Source organism: Bos grunniens, chromosome 17, assembly GCF_055505025.1.
Source record: "Bos grunniens cultivar Pamir isolate PY7600 chromosome 17, Bosgru_T2T1.0, whole genome shotgun sequence".
In the NCBI taxonomy this organism is placed as follows: Eukaryota; Metazoa; Chordata; class Mammalia; order Artiodactyla; family Bovidae; genus Bos; species Bos grunniens.
In genome coordinates this window covers 31,634,067-31,651,807 of record NC_141181.1, presented here as the reverse complement: position 1 = coordinate 31,651,807, position 17,741 = coordinate 31,634,067, and the positions used below count along the sequence as shown (strand labels likewise).

The 17,741-nt window shown below is 36.5% G+C and overlaps 1 protein-coding gene across 11 annotated transcripts in view; it reads right to left on the bottom strand.

Moving 5' to 3' along the window:
- Positions 1–17,741, bottom strand: part of LOC147355172 (uncharacterized) — an 814,003-nt gene that overhangs the window by 193,090 nt on the left and 603,172 nt on the right. For 2 of the 11 annotated variants that reach the window (XR_015144344.1, XM_086346816.1), the window contains one exon: positions 15,847–17,202. The exons of 8 other annotated variants lie outside the window; for them this stretch is intronic. Coding sequence is in view for 2 of the 3 variants with exons in the window: in XM_086346816.1 (XP_086202942.1) it covers positions 17,135–17,202 (68 nt within the window). In the remaining variant the exon portion in view is untranslated. Of the gene's footprint in view, positions 1–11,627; positions 13,052–15,846; positions 17,203–17,741 lie in introns of those variants that run through there. One more of the 11 variants, XM_086346820.1, reaches the window with a different exon arrangement.

Genomic DNA, 17,741 nt, shown 5'->3' with positions numbered 1-17,741 from the left:
CAAATCAAAACTACAATGATATATTATCTCACACCTGTCAGAATGATCATCAAAAACCATACAAACAATAAATGCTGAAGAGGATATGGAAAAAAGGGAATCCTCCTACATTATTGGTGAGAATATAAATTGATACAGCCACTATGGAGAACAGTATGAAGATTCCTTTAAAAAACTAGGAATAAAACTGCCACATGACTCAGCAATCCCACTACTGGGCATGTACCCTGAGAAAATCATAATTCAGAAAGACACATGTACTACAATGTTCACTGGAGCACTTTTTACAATAACTAGGACATAGAAGCAATCTAAATGCCCATTGACAGATGAATGGATAAAGAAGTTGTTTTACATACCTACAATGGACTATTACTCAGCTATAAAGGAACACATGTGAATCAGTTGAACTGAGGTGGTAAACTGAGAGCCTGTTATACAGAGTGAAGTAAGTCAGAAAGAGAAAAACAAATAGCGTATATTAACACGTACACATGGAATCTAGAAAAATAGTACTGATAAATCTATCTGCAGGGAAGGAATGAAAACACAGCCATAGAGAACAGACTTGTAGACATAGCAGGGGAAGGAGGGGCTGGAACAAACTGAGAGAGTAGCATTGACAAATATCCACTGCTGCTGCTGCTAAGTCGCTTCAGTCGTGTCCGACTCTGTGCGACCCCATAGACGGCAGCCCACCAGGCTCCCCCGTCCCTGGGATTCTCCAGGCAAGAACACTGGAGTGGGTTGCCATTTCCTTCTCCAATGCATGAAAGTGAAAAGTGAAAGTGAAGTCGCTCAGTCCTATCCAACTCTTCGTGACCCCGTGGACTGCAGCCCACCAGGCTCCTCTGTCCATGGGATTTTCCAGGCAAGAGTACTGGAGTGGGGTGCCATTGTCTTCTCCGATACTATGTGTAAAATCGCCAGTGGGAAACTGCCATGAAACACAGGGAGCCCAGCCCAGCTCCCTGTGATGAGTTAAAGGTGTGGGATGGTGGAAGGGAGGCTCAAGAGGTAGGGGGATATATATGTATATATATCTATCTGATTCACATTGTTCTACAGTAGAAATCAACACAACTTTGTAAAGCAATTATCCTCCAATTAAAAATAAATTAAAACAGGAAGAAAAAAACAAAGTCTTCATCAAAAATTTAGATGTAACAAAGATAAGGTCATGGTGTTTTAAGAGACTTTGTGGTTGAAGAGCACCTAAGAAAATTACAGAAGTCTGTGTTTTTCAGAAATGGTTACATTTGGAGCAATATATTTTGGGAAACAAATTCCTCATAACAATAATGTTGAAGATGTAAATATGGACCTTTTTTTTTTTAAGATGGACCTTTTTAAAAATAATAATAAATCTATGATTAATGACGGATGGTCTTGAACCACCTGATGACTCAAATGATGGACTGAGGTTCTTGAGAGTGGAAACCTTACAAAACCCTTTTCCCATGAGATTTTCTGTAGGCTTTGGTTTGTGCCTGGCTTGGAATTCCAGTACAAAAGTCTTTCTTGTGGTGGCTCGACTCTGTCTTTTTTGGATGTAGCCAATGCCAGGAAATAGACTGAGATGAGGAAATATAGTGTGTTTGGGGCTGGCTGTTTTGTTTTCTTTTTTTTTTGTTTTCCCTTCATTTTGTTTTACTTCCCCACTAAAAAGCTTGCATCAGGAAAATGAAGCCTGCTGTGTCTCAGAAGAAAGTTTACAAAGGTTAAGTGAGTCTGTGTGCTCAAAATGGTTCTATAATACTGAAGTTTTAAATTAAAAAATAAAACACTCTTTGATAAGAACAGACTCACAGATCTATCAGAATCCACAGTTGCCAAAATTCTGGACCCTTGCATTAGAATCAACTATGAGACACTTTTGACTTTGCAATCTAGCAATGTCAATCTAGCAAAAATTTGTATATTACAATGTAGACATAGGTATACAGAAGAGTTAACAGAGTTACCCATGGGACCTAATTTAAGACAGGGGGAGAAAGTAGGGATACAATCTTTCTTATTAGGGAATTCTGAAATGTCTTCTACTCACTACAATTTGTAATTCTGTTTATTCAAACTGAGCAGAAAATTGAGTTTACTTTCTGTGGTCTGAAGGCCTCCCACTTTGTTCTGGGACCCCATAAGCAAGGAACTTGCAGCCCAAAGGTGTCTGTGGCACTCTTTGGACACCCAAGGAGAGTAAGTCTGCTTAGAAAGTGATATTAAAATTTCAATTACATAGCCATTTTGCAAATAAGTTTTGAGTTTATGTCCCCAGGCAACTTTAGAAGAGGTCACAATGTTGCTTTAGGTGTTGGGTTTTGGAATAGGGTATAATTTGAGGTCCCTTTTACTTCTGCTTTTTCAAGAAAAACAAGGCCAGCTCCTGGTTTTCTAACCACAATCAGTTTCATATTAAAGTATTTCCTGAACTTTCACCTTCTAACAGAGAAGTGCTCTGAAATGGTTTGAACTGTGTTCTATATTGGAAAATGTTGCACATTTTGGAAGTTAATTCTTCTACAGTTTAAGTGCTGTTATTTTAGATTATTGTAATCTAGTAGACATTTTCCAATAGATATGCCATAACAATATTTTAGTACTATTAATATATTTTATTATTAATCTTACTGAAATATTTTTCATTGTATTATTTTATGCACCTTTACTTCCTTAGTTGGAGAAGGCAATGGCACCCCACTCCAGTACTCTTGCCTGGAAAATCCCATGGGCGGAGGAGCCTGGTGGGCTGCAATCCGTGGGGTTGCGAAGAGTCAGACATGACTGAGGAACTTCACTTTCACTTTTCACTTTCATGCATTGGAGAAGGAAATGGCAACCCACTCCAGTGTTCTTGCCTGGAGAATCCCAGGGATGGGGGAGCCTGGTGGGCTGCCGTTTATGGGGTCGCACAGAGTCGGACACGACTGAAGTGACTTAGCACTTCCTTAGTATTTATTAGGAAAATATCATGGCATTTTAGCTAATCTATTTGTGTACACACACACACACACAAAACTGAAATCTTGTCAAAAAGTCTTTCCTTTCAAAATTTTGTCTAGACTCCCTAAGACACTGCTATTTAGTGATTGCTATTATTAATGATTTTATCAATTATTTTTCTAGGTACTGTTTTATACTTAAAATATTATAGAACTATATATATGAATGCAGCTAACATATTAACCTATAAATCCTTTTGTATATATATATATATATCCTATATATATTGGGTATATATATCCTATGTATATTTTGAATATATATATATATATATATCCTAATGAATATGTGGGAAAGAACTGCTGGAAATGCACAAGTGGATGACAAAGTAGAAGATGAATAAGAAAGTACTGGATTTAACATGGTGATCATTTTTAAATGTACAGAAATATCAAGTCACTGTGTTGTATAATTGGAACTAACAGTGTTAGAGACCAGTTACTCTTCAAAAACAAACTCATTAAAAAGAGATGATATTGCTGGTCATTGGAGATGGGGGTTGGGAAGAGGAACTGGATGAAGGCAGTCAAAAGATACAAACTTGCAGTTTTAAGATAAGTAATATGGATGCAATGAAAACCTTGATTAATACAATTAAGACTGATGTATGCTACATACGAAAGTTAGGAGAATAAATTTTAAGAGTTCTCGTGACAAGAAGAAAACATTTTTTCTACTCTTTAGTTCTGTATCTATGATAGACAATAGATGTTCACTAAATTTATGATGGTAATCATTTCATGATGTATGTACGTCAAATCTTTATACTATACACCTTAAACTTACACACTGCTATGTTTCAATTGTTCAATAAAATTGAAAGAAAAAATAATGGTAGAGACTGATGTTTTACCTAACATTTATAATATTCACATACTGATTTATTAATCTACCCTTCATATCCAGGCAACTACAACCTTACCATGAATCTATAAGCAAAGGAGATCTTTTGGAGTGAATAATATACATATTCCCATACACAGCTTGGTTTCACTACATTCTAAAGAAATGTTGTGTTAGAATCATGTGTGGAAGGTCACTAACTTTAAACTGCTTGTTTCATCTTATGTATTTAATGTACAAATTCAGCAGCAGAGTTATTTTTGATATTATTATAAACCCCAATTTGTATATATTTTGTATAAGTTTTCATAAAGTTCTATGTACTTTCATCTTACACTTTCTCAATTTCTTCCTTCCTTCCTCCTTTCCTCCTCTATTTTTTCCTCTTTCCCTCTCTTTTTCTCCCTTTCTTTTTTCCTCTACCTAGCTATACAATCATTGATCTATTCCCTATTTCTCTACCACTTATATGATATATATAAATCTATGATTTTATATATAGATATATGATTTTCAACATCTGTGATTGAAAGCCTATGTTTGTATTTAGTCAAAGTCATATATATCTATGTGTGAGAAGGTATCTATGTTATTTTTGGCATTGTTTTGATCATTAAAAATTAATTCTTAAGACAGAGCTAACTTGCCAGGCTTAATTTTAAAATAAATTTATTACGATAGTAGTAATTAAGAAGGAAAGACATGCCTATTTAAAATTATGTATTCAAGCTTATCATAACCTTGACAAAAATGATCACTTCAGGCTGAAACTTTCCAAGTTTGGTCTCCATCAAGAGTGCTACCAAAAATTAAGGTATTTGGGCTTCATCTATTTTTATGTTACCTGTGCGCCAACATGGGAAAACAATACTTAAGTTTTTAAATCTCAGATTTCTACACTGCTCTATTTTAACTTACATTTGAGCACTAATTCATGGAAGTACCCAGTAAGTTTTTAGTAATACTCTGTGTGGCTTTTAGTTCTTAGTAATATTCTGTGTGTGCTCTGCTCATTTGCTTCAATTGTCAGACTCTCTGTGACCCCATGGACTGTAGCCCACAAGACTCCCCAGTCCATGGGATTCTCCAGGCAAGAATACCAGAGTGGGTTGCCATGCCCTCCTCCAGGGGATCTTCCTGACCCAGGAATTGAACCCATGTCCCCGGCACTGCAGGTGGATTCATTACCACTGAGCCACCAGGGAATCATATTCAGTAATACTCTGACTTGAGCTAAATTTGTTAAGAGAGATGGTTTCTGCTTACATGTTTTGTAGATCTGACCTTAAGACAATTATATCATGATGCATTTGTAAATATGTAGTATTAACATTGTCATCTGAAACACATTTATTTTCTTAAAATTTTATCCATATAATAATGACAAAAATATGGCTCACATGTCTTAAGTTGACTTTTAAAATTACATTGTACTGATTTTCTTCCATTTCCTTGCTCAAATCACATAGAATCACATTAATTAAAACTCTTTTATGAATTCTGTCTAGAACTGAGTCTCAACTTATGTTAACAAGATAATCAAGTAGATTAGTCTTGATATGTGTGTTGATCACCTTAGGACTTTTTTTACCCTAGAAAATTGGTCAAGAATATGACTGTCATTAATTGTTGACTGGCTAGGCATATTAAAGATTCTCTAAGGAAGAAACCCTTTTGAAAAGTAAAGGGAGCAAAGAGACCTTGCTGATACTGATCACCTTTATACCCGTCCTCAGCTTGTGTTCAGTACAATTTAGAACATGTTGGGAATCTCTGACTTTGCTCAGCTTTTGTGTGTGTGTGTGTGTTTTAATTATATATATATATGGGCTACCCAGGTGGTGCCAGTGGAACCTGCCTGCCAAGGCAGGAGATGTAAGAGACAAGAGTTTGATCCCTGGGTCGGGAAGATCCCCTGGAGGAGGGCACAGCAACCCACTGCAGTATTTTTGCCTAGAGAATCCCCATGGATAGAGGAGCCTTGTGGGCTACAGTCCATATAGGTCAGGTTCTCAAAAACAATATTAATGAGAGATAGACTCTAAAAAGCAGCAGTATCTAAACAGTTAATACAATAGGGTAGTTTCTCCAGTCAAGAAAATTCAACTGTTTAAGACGTTCTGAATTGGAAGAAATACTAACTCAAGTAACTGACAAGTTTTTATTTTGTCATAGAAAAGTTCAAATAAGTTTCCATTTTACTTTATAGAAATGCATATAGCTAGCTTTCTGTTTTACTAGAATGCTACTGTAGGAGGTTCATCTTCTTACATGGATATAGAAATAATTCATTTAATAAAAAATTAACTTGAATGATTCTTGGAATTATTACTCATCTTACATGTCTCTTTATTTAAAAAATATTTTCCTACTTTTAAATAAAGGATTTTTTCCCCAAAAACTTTGGTTTAAAGATTATTTTGGAAGCATCACAATATTAAAAATATACAGAAGGTCTAATATTTAAATCTAAGTTAAACTTTTATTTCAGGAGTAAAATCATCCTAAGGACTCTAAAAATGCCAACTGTACCCCCTTTGGATTATGGCTTCCATAAAGTCTAATTACTTTTCCTATTGAGAAGGAATATATATCAAATAGCCTGCTGCCATTACCAGTGATAGCTTGCCAGGTGTTCACAGTGTATCACTGTCATAATATTTCAAAGACCTATGTGAAATAATGTAAAGAATTGTCTAAGCAGGTTCCAAATCATAATTTTTAATTCTTACATGTAAACTCCTCTGTGTGTGTGTGTGTGTGTGTGTGTGTGTGTGTGTGTGTGTCTCACCACTGTGTCAAGAGATATAGTAGGGACTATTTGCAGAAAAAAATTATTAAGTAGAGACAGTGATTTGGTGTCATGATGTAGCAAGTGTATCTATATAACTATTTATGCTTTCAATTTAATATCTATAGAGAAGAAGCAGGGTTTAAGAATTTGGCAGCTTGATACTTTCCATCATTATCCTTATTTTTTAATCTTCAACAAATTCAATAGAAGATTTTTTTTAATTCCCCTTCAAAACTTCAGCTGAATATATCTGTGTGTGTGTATACACAGAAGTGTAAATATAATTAGAGCAAATTTTAAAACTCATGGGCATAACAAAATCATTCAAGAGAAAATGTTCACTCTCAGAATTCAACACTGATACCAAAAAAAAAAAAAAGCTTCTTTTAGTAGTGACAGGAAACTTGAGACTACTTGGTAACAGCCACCCTTAGAAAAAGCTCACAGGAGGACCTTACTCAATCAGATTTGAATTCAAAGGTCTCTGTGGCTTAGGTTTGGGTTGGAATAGACTCCCCACAGATGAAGAAACATAAAATAAAGGTAATCCTTCACTGATTTTCACTCACTAGGCAACCACTTCCTAATTCTCAATGCTATACCATTTGCTATACCTCATTCTTTCCAGGTTACTTTTATGCACGTTATGTATCAACCCTTTTAATAATACTACCTTTAAATACATTTAAGGGGCCAAAGAATAAATGAGCATTGATGGTTTCCTCAGTATATGAGTGCCAAGAATCACTACTCCTGAGTAAGTTAAGACATGGAAAATCAAAATAAACCTTTAGTGATACATTTAATTTGATTCTACACATATTAAACAAAGTCTGGCCAAAGTGATAAAAATTCAAAGAGAAAACTATACTTCTTTTTCCTTAAAATGTTACAATATAATATGTGTACGACTGTATATTTTTCTAATGTGATAAACTTGTGATACATGTTCTATCATGAAAGCCATAGCTCTAAGAATTTTCTAAGATAATACATACATATTTTCTACATTATCTTTTCCATCATTATATCTGTACCTTTTATACCTCATATACTATTTTTTAATTTTAGAATAGTCATATTTTATATCTCTAGTGGAAAGATGAAAATGGGCTATGGGTAACTTGAGAAAGGGCATATTAAGTCCTGCTGGGGGCAGCTGGGACCAGGAAAGCCCTCTAAAGCACATGGATTTCATTGTTTAAGAGTCAGCTGATTTAAATAGAGATGGTTTTCCAGTGTTACATCAGAGAATTCAAACCTCCAGCTACCGGCTCATGCTTTAACTGTTGTTGATGATGATGATTGTTTTAATAGAAACAGCACATCAGATGATGCTATTCAAGTTTTATTTAACTCACATAATGTTTTAAAATATTTAGATTCATCTCATATATAAAAAAAAACAGAGTATTTCACTTAAAAAGCTGCATTTTCAGCTTTAAAAAAAAAAAATTTAAATCAGAGCTATGGTAAAACCTAACCTTCATCTCTCCATAGCAACAGTTGGCTGAGAACATCAGTTTCCATTTGCCCACCTGGTGCACACCACTCATTTTACTTGCCTGACTGGGAAGACTGTCAAGTGAGATTTTACCCCTGCTTGAAAAATAGAATAAGAAGTATCTGCCTCCCTTATGTTACAGGAAGAATGATAGCATCTCATAGGAAGAGGAAAATGTTTCCCAGAAAAAACAACAAAAGCTGAAAATAGTCTTATCCATTCAAACTGTCAAAGAATAGAGTTAATCCACTTGATTTATAATTTCTAAAATTTTATGCTAGGATTTGATCCTAAATAGTTTAATGTAGGTATATATTCCCTTTGACTAGATTTTTATATGTATGTGTATGAGTGTGTGGGTGTGTATATGTGTGTGTGTGTGTGCACGTATTGGCAGGTTATAAACACATTAGTAGTTTCTATTACAATCAAGTAAGTTAGGTGTATTTACCAGTGAATTTAATATGATTGGCCTAAGTTTATACTCACATGTGGAAGTGGGAAGCAAACCCCATAATTTTTATCTACCAGTATAATGTTTCTTAGATGTAAGATGACAGACAAATCTAAATGAAGCAGAAAATTTCCAAAACACTAGGAATTCATTCTATTTGAATCCTCACAATGGTTTGGAGGCCATTGCGTCTAATCTATGGATCACCTATCTTTGATCTTTTATGCTTCTATATTTTCTAAATTATCTTTTCCATCATTATATTTGTACCTTTTATACCTCATATGGATAAGGCAATGGCAACCCACTCCAGTACTCTTGCCTGGAAAATCCCATGGATGGAGGAGCCTGGTGGGCTGCAGTCCACGGGGTCGCTAGGAGTCGGACACGACTGAAGGACTTCACTTTCACTTTTCACTTTCATGCATTGGAGAAGGAAATGGCAACCCACTCCAGTGTTCTTGCCTGGAGAATTCCAGGGACGGGGGAGCCTGGTGGGCTGCCATCTATGGGGTCGCACAGAGTCAGACACGACTGAAGTGACTTAGCAACAGCAGCAGCAGCATACCTCATATACTATTTTTAAAATTTTAGAATAGTCATATTGTATATCTCTAATGGAAAGATGAAAATGGGCTATGGGTAACTTGAGAAAGGGCATATTAATGCCCTTAGTTTTTCTTCTAAATTTAGTTTAGAAGACTTGGACACATAGTTTTTCTTCTAAACTCCATCCTCCACCATCAAAAGTTATTTACTGTTGTTATTTGTTTTTAGTACACCTTCCTGAAAAAATTACCTTCCAGGAACCATACACTGGACTTCTCACCCTTCTGTTTTCTGCACTAGCTAGCCCAGGTTTAATTACCATAACCAATTGAAGAGTTTATGCCTGAACCCAGAACATGTCTAAACATATTGTTTGCTATAACAAGGCATTAATTCTCAACACGATTATTTTAATTTTTAATTTTCAAACTATGTGTTCTTATTTCTAAAATATATCTAATTTCCCATTTAAAATATGTGAATTATAAAAAGATAATATGAACTATCAAGAAACTGCTCATGTTCAAAAAACTCAAAGCCTAGATGACATCTCTTTTTTATAAGATCACATATTTCTTATATTTTTCTATTAAAATAAATTGTCTGCATTAATTTAAATTCAGATTCATACAACAAATGTTTGCTTCAAAGTTATTTATCTTTACTTCCTTCAGTTCAGTCGCTCAGTTGTGTCTGACTCTTTGTGACTCCATGGACTGCAGCATGCTAGGACTCCGTGTCCACCACCAACTCCCAGAGTTTATTCAAACTCATGTCCGTTGAGTCGGTGATGCCATCCAACCATTTCATCCTCTGTCGTCCCCTTCTCCTCCTGCCCTCAATCTTTCCCAGCATTAGTCTTTCGCAATGAGTCAGTTCGCATCAGGTGGCCAAAGTATTGGAGTTTCAGCTTCATCGTCAGTCCTTCCAGTGAATATTCAGGACTGATTCCCTTTAGGATGGACTGGTTGGATCTCCTTGGAGTCCAAGGGACTCTCAAGAGTCTTCTCCAGCACCACAGTTCAAAAGCATCAATTCTTCAGCTCTCAGTTTTCTTTATAGTCCAACTCTCACATCCATATTTAACTATAGGAAAAACCATAGCCTTGACTAGATGGATCTTGCTTGGCAAAGTAATGACTCTGCTTTTAAATATGCTGTCTAGGTTGGTCATAATTTTTCTTCCAAGGAGTAAGTGTCTTTTAATTTCCTGGCTGCAATTACCATCTGCAGTGATTTTGGAACCCAAAAAATAAAGTCTAAAACTGTTTCCACTGTTTCCTCATCTATTTACCATGAAGTGATAGGACCAGATGCCATGATCTTCGTTTTCTGAATGTTGAGCTTTAAGCCAACATTTTCACTCTCCTCTTTCAATTTCATCAAGAGGCTCTTTAGTTCTTCTTCACTTTCTGCCATAAGGGTGGTGTCATCTGCATATCCGAGGTTATTGATATTTCTCCCAGAAATCTTGATTCCAGTTTGTGCTTCCTCCAGCCCAGAGTTTCACATGATGTGCTCTGCATATAAGTTAAATAAGCAGGGTGACAATATACAGCCTCGACGTACTCCTTTTCCTATTGGAACCAGTCTGTTGTTCCATGTCCAGTTCTAACTGTTGCTTCCTGACCTGCATACAAATTTCTCAAGAGGCAGATCAGGTGGCCTGGTATTCCCATCTCTTGACGAATTTTCCACAGTTTGTTGTGATCCATACAGTCAAAGGCTTTGGTGTAGTCAATAAAGCAGAAATATATGTTTTTCTGGAACTCTCTTGCTTTTTCCATGATCCAGCGGATGCTGGCAATTTGATCTCTGGTTCCTCTGCCTTTTCTAAAATCAGCTTGACTATCTGTAAGTTCATGGTTCACATATTGTTGAAGCCTGGCTTAGAGAATTTTGAGCATTACTTTACTAGTGTGTGAGATGAGTGCAATCATGTAGTAGTTTGAGCATTCTTTGGCATTGCATTTTGGGGGTACTGGAGAGAAAACTGACATTTTCCAGTCCTGTGGCCACTGCTGAGTTTTCCAAATTTGCTGGCATATTGAGGGCAGTACTTTCACAGCATCATCTTTTAGGAGTTGAAATAGCTCAACTGGAATTCCATCACCTCTACTTGCTTTGTTTGTAGTGATGCTTCCTAAGGCCCACTTGACTTCACCTTCCAGGATGTCTGGCTATAGGTGAGTGATCATACCACTGTGAATATCTGGATGGTGAAGATCCTTTCTGTATAGTTGTTCTGTGTATTCTTGCCACTTCTTAATATCTTCTGCTTCCGTTAGGTCCATACCATCTGTCCTTTATTGTGCCCATCTTTGCGTGAAATGTTCCCTTGGTATCTCAAATTTTTTGACAAGATCTCTAGTCTTTCCCTTTCTATTGTCTTCCTCTATTTCTATGCACTGATCACTGAGGAAGACTTTCTTATTTCTCCTTGCTATTCTTTGGATCTCTGCATTCAAATGGCTGTATCTTCCTTTTTCTCCTTTGCTTTTTGCTTTTCTTCTCTTCACAGCTATTTGTAAGCCCTCCTCAGGCAATCATTTTGCTTTTTTTGCATATATTTCCCATGGGGATGGTCTTGATCCCTGTCTCCTGTAAAATGTCACGAACCTCAGTCCATAGTTCATCAGGCACTCTGTCTATCAGATCTAGTCCCTTAAACCTATTTCTCACTTCCACTGTATAATTATAAGGGATTTGATTTAGGTCATACCTGAATGGTCTAGTGGTTTTCCCCACTTTCAATTTCAGTCTGAATTTGGCATTAAGGAGTTCATGATCTGAACCACAGTCAGCTCCTGGTCTTGTTTTTGCTGACAGTATAGAGCTTTCCATCTTTGGTTGCAAAGAATATAATCAATCTGATTTTGGTGTTGACCATCTATGATGTCCATGTGTAGAGTCTTCTCTTGTGTTGTTGGAAGAGGGTGTTTGCTATGACCAGTGCATTCTCTTGGCAAAACTCTATTTGCCTTTGCCCTGCTTCATTATCTACTCCAACACCAAATTTGCCCTCCAGGTATTTCTTGACTTTCTACTTTTTTTGTGTTTCAGTCCCGTACAATGAAAAGGACATTTTTTGGGGGGTGTTAGTTTTAGAAGGTCTTGTAGGTCTTCATAGAACTGTTCAACTTAGCTTCTTAAGCATACTGTTTGGGGCATAGGCTTGGATTACCATGATATTGAATGGTTTGTCTTGGAGACCAACAGAGTTCATTCTGCATTTTTGAGATTGTATCCAAGTATTGCATTTTGGACTCTTATTTACTATGATGGCTACTGCACTTCTTCTAAGAGATTCTTGCCCACAGTAGTAGATATAATGCTTTTCTGAGTTAAATTCACCTATTCCATTCCATTCTAATTTGCTGATTCCTAAAATGTCGATGTTCACTCTTGCCATCTCCTGTTTGATCACTTCTAATTTGCCTTGATTCATTGACCTAACATTCCAGGTGTCTATGCAATATTTTTCTTTACAGTATCGGACTTTACCTCCATCACCCATCACATCCACAACTGGGTGTTGGTTTTGCTTTGGCTCCATTTCTTCGTTCTTTCTGGGGTTATTTCTCCACTGATCTCCAGTAGCATATTGGGCATCTACCAACATGGGGAGTTCATCTTTCAGTGTCCTATCTTTTTGCCTTTTCATACTGTTCATTGGGTTCTCAAAGCAAGAATACTGAAGTGGTTTGCCATTCACTTCTCCAATGGATCACATTTTGTCACAACTTTCCATCACGACCCGTCCATCTTAGGTGGCCCTAAACGGCATGGCTCATAGTTTCATTGAGTTAGACAAGGTGGTGTTTCTCTGATCTTGGACATGGGGTATCTCCTCATGGCTGCTTGCTCCAGTGCCACACAGCTGCTGCTCACTCCAGTGCCACGCAGCCTATTTTTTAAGTAAATTCATATTTAAATGTTTCAGCAAACAAACTATTTTCAAGAGGATCTATAGTAGAATTTCTTCAAATATGTGCCTTGGAAAATATTTTTGAAAAATAATGTGTGTTTCACATGTAGTTTTTGCTCAAAAAGTAAACATCTCTGCCAACTATTTTTTATCCTAAATGCAAACTGAGAGAGGAGAAATTGTCATTTTTCTCAATTTTTTAATTCCAATGAAGAGAAATGAACTTTCATTACATATATAGTATACCCTGTGCGTGTTACTTTGACTTTCTTTGCTATTCCCTCTAAAGTGTACCTGAACACATGGCTGAATGAACTCTACTCATTTTTACTATTTTCAGATATAAATCAAATGTATTCATTGAGCCTAAACAGTGAGGGGATTCAATATGAAAGAATATTTTATTAAAATAAAATGCCAGACCACCTCTGCAATGCTTTCTATTGCAGTCCAAATCTAGAAATGGACCTAATAATTGAGTGTTCTTATATGGTGGAATTATCTCCTCACTTTCTGAAATTACAGCATTGTATCACTTGTGTATTAAGCCACAAAAAGCGTACATTTGGGTATTGAAATATGATGCATAACATATATGGTTTCTTAAAAGGTGACATATTAAATATATTTTTGGAAAAAATAAAGAAGTGTACAACCTGGGTTTTCTTATTAGGATTAAGAAGAAATATAACTAATGTATATTTTCTACCTTTATTACACTTTGCAGTTTTTATTTCCTCCATTATTCCATGATCCCAAATAGGTATCTAAACATAAGGAAGGCAGACTGTTTTTACAGCTGCTCTTACAAAGTTATACCTATGCCCTGTAGACCACACAGGGGGAGCACAATTGTTTAACTGTTAAAGCAATACCAAAGACAGTTCAGTCAAGGTTATTGAATTGCCTTGCTCAACAATCATCTCTGCATGCATATACTTGTCAGCATAAGAATAGAAATAGAAGTGGAGAAAGTGGAAGCAGATTTTATTTTCTTGGGCTCCAAAACCACTGCGGATGGTGACTGCAGTCATGACATTAAAGGACACTTCCTCCTTGGAAGAAAAGCTATGACAAACCTAGGGAATGTTTTAAGAAGCAAAGTCACAGCCACGATTTTTTCAGTAGTCATGTACATATGTGAGAGTTGGACCGTAAAGAAGGTTAAGCACTGAAGAATTGATGCTTTTGAACTGCGGTGCTAGAGAAGACTCTTGAGACACCCTTGGACAGCAAGGAGATCAAACTAGTCAATTCTAAAGGCAATCAACCATGATAATTCAGTGGGAGGACTGACGCTGAAGCTAAAGCGCCAATACTTTGGCTGCCTGATATGAAGAACTGACTCATTGGAAAAGAACCTGATGCTGGGAAAGATTGAAGGCAAAAGCAGAAGAGGGCAACATAGGATGGGTAGTTAGATAGCATCACTGACCCAACTGACATAAATTTGAGCAAATACTAGATGATAGTGAAGGACAGGGAAGCTTTGCGTGCTGCAATCCATGGGGTCATAAAGAGTTGGACATGACTTGGCAACTGAAAAACAACAAGAACAGATCAGTAAGGAGATTAATTTTGGAGAACTGTGTTTTAGAATAACATGGAAGAGAAGAACAGTATTGGTAGCATGATAAAATTGTCCATGTCCCATGTATGGAAAATGTCCATACATGGACATTTTATCATGTCCATACATGATAAAATTGTCCATGTCCATGTCCCATGTCTGGAAAATACATGTGCATTATGGTGTCCTCTGTGCCTAAGCACATGTTCATGGCATCTCAAACACATGCTTAAGGGTGAGACAGAAGTAAGCACAAGGAATAGCCACAGGGTTTCATACAAGATTGTATTCTGCTTGTGAAAGTAATTTCTCAGTACATTCAAGTGAGCTAGACCATTTCCTTGTTTATCATTCAACTCAGATTAACACATCTATCAAATAAATACACACACCCCCTCATAGACAAAATTTGTCATCTGTCAATAGAACAATATGAAATAGATGAAAAGTACAACAAAAATACTGAATTTAATACTGTAATACATAGTCATAAAGAAAGTTGAGCACTCAAGAATTGATGCTTTTTAATTGTGGTGTTGGAGAAGACTCTTGAGAGTCCTTTAGACTGCCAGGAGATCAAACAAGTCAATTCTAAAGGAAATCAACCCTGAAAATTCTTTGGAAGAACCGATGCTGAAGCAGAAGCTCCAATACTTTGACCACCTGATGCGAAGAACTGACTTCTTAGAAAAGATCCTGATGCTGAGAAAGATTGAAGGCAGGAGGAGAAGGGGAAAACAGAGGATAAGATGGTTGAATGGCATCACTGACTCGATGGACATGAGTTTGAGCAAGCTCCAAGTGTTGGTGATGGACAGGGAAGCCTGGCATGCTGCAGTCCATGCGGTTGCAAAGAGTCGGACCCAACTGAGCGACTGAACTTTAACTGAAAACACTGAATACCACTAAAGTCAACCTCTATTCCTGCAATCAACTGAATCCCCAACTTGTATGCAGCCTTAGAATCTCCTATCCTTCTATCTTCAAGAAAAGGACAGAGAAGTTCCCAAGCATTTAAAAGTGCACTGTAGCATATTCTACTTTTCTTTAAAGTTTTTAAGTTAAGAACACAAAGATGTGAATTTTACATATCAGTGTTGTTTGCCTCCTTGAAGATTACTTAGCATATAGCTTTTGAAAAAAAAGTGATCAGTTGTTTAGTAGCTATGAAATATCAAAACATTAAAATTAACATTGATTTCTTTTTTTAATTTTATTTATTTTTTATTTTTTTAACTTTACAATATTGTATTGGTTTTGCCATATATCAAAATGAATCCGCCACAGGTATACATGTGTTCCCCATCCCGAACCCTCCTCCCTCCTCCCTCCCCATACCATCCCTCTGGGTTGTCCCAGTGCACCAGCCCCAAGCATCCAGTATCGTGCATCGAACCTGGACTGGTGACTCGTTTCATATATGATATTATACATATTTCAATGTCATTCTCCCAAGTCATCCCACCCTCTCCCTCTCCCACAGAGTCCAAAAGACTGTTCTATACATCAGTGTCTTTTTTGCTGTCTCGTATATAGGGTTATTGTTACCATCTTTCTAAATTCCATATATATGTGTTAGTATACTGTATTGGTGTTTTTCTTTCTGGCTTACTTCACTCTGTATAATAGGCTCCAGTTTCATCCATCTCATTAGAACTGATTCAAATGTATTCTTTTTAATAATACTGAGTAATACTCCATTGTGTATATGTACCACTGCTTTCTTATCCATTCATCTGCTGATGGACATCTAGGTTGCTTCCATGTCCTGGCTATTATAAACAGTGCTGGGATGAACATTGGGGTACACGTGTCTCTTTCCCTTCTGGTTTCCTTGGTGTGTATGCCCAGCAGTGGGGTTGCTGGATCATAAGGCAGTTCTATTTCCAGTTTTTTAAGGAATCTCCACACTGTTCTCCATAGTAGCTGTACGAGTTTGCATTCCCACCAACAGTGTAAGAGGGTTCCCTTTTCTCCACATCCTTTCTAGCATTTATTGCTTGTAGACTTTTGCATCGCAGCCATTCTGACTGGCATGAAATGGTACTTCATAGTGGTTTTGATTTGCCTTTCTCTGATAATGAGTGATGTTGAGCATCTTTTCATGTGTTTGTTAGCCATCCGTATGTCTTCTTTGGAGAAATGTCTATTTAGTTCTTTGGCCCATTTTTTGATTGGGTCATTTATTTTTCTGGAATTGAGCTGTAGGAGTTGCTTGTATATTTTTGAGATTAGTTGTTTGTCAGTTGCTTCATTTGCTATTATTTTCTCCCATTCTGAAGGCTGTCTTTTCACCTTGCTTATAGTTTCCTTTGTTGTGCAGAAGCTTTTAAGTTTAATTAGGTCCCATTTGTTTATTTTTGCTTTTATTTCCAATATTCTGGGAGGTGGGTCATTGAGGATCCTGCTGTGAAGTATGTCGGAGAGTGTTTTGCCTATGTTCTCCTCTAGGAGTTTTATAGTTTCTGGTCTTACGTTTGATTTCTATATCACTATTTTCTTGAATCTCCAGACCAGTTCACAGGTTTATTTAATTCCACAGGGATATGTGACCAAATCACTAAAAAGAAACATATTAGTTTAAATATTAATGCCAGACAGTTTCCAATAATCCCTAAATGAATGTACAGCTAGACTTAGTGGCATTTTTATTAGGTGGCACATAAAACGTCCTAGATTCTAGCCAATTTAACAATCTAAATCTTTGCAAATCAACTTCCTTGTATGGATCTCTCTCTCTTCCCACCTGCAGTTGTTTTTATCTATGTAATTTAAGATGGCTGATGATGGTGCTTCCTTTTAATAAAAGTAACTTATATTTTGCATTTTTATCCTTATTTTAAGTCTTTAAAATGTGCAAACACATTTAATTTAAAGACTACACTATGAAATGTATTTAAAATGAATTTAAATGAATTTAAAATAATTTAAAGATGAAAACTGATTCAAGGAAGATAGGGTTTTTTCCTAAAAGTTATATAACTGGCAAAGTGGCAGGGCCAGAATTTGAACCCAAGGAGATTGGCCTCTGAGTTTATCCTCATGAATACAACGTTAATCTGCCTCTCTGCTTAGTGTCCACTCTTCCTCTTAAAACCC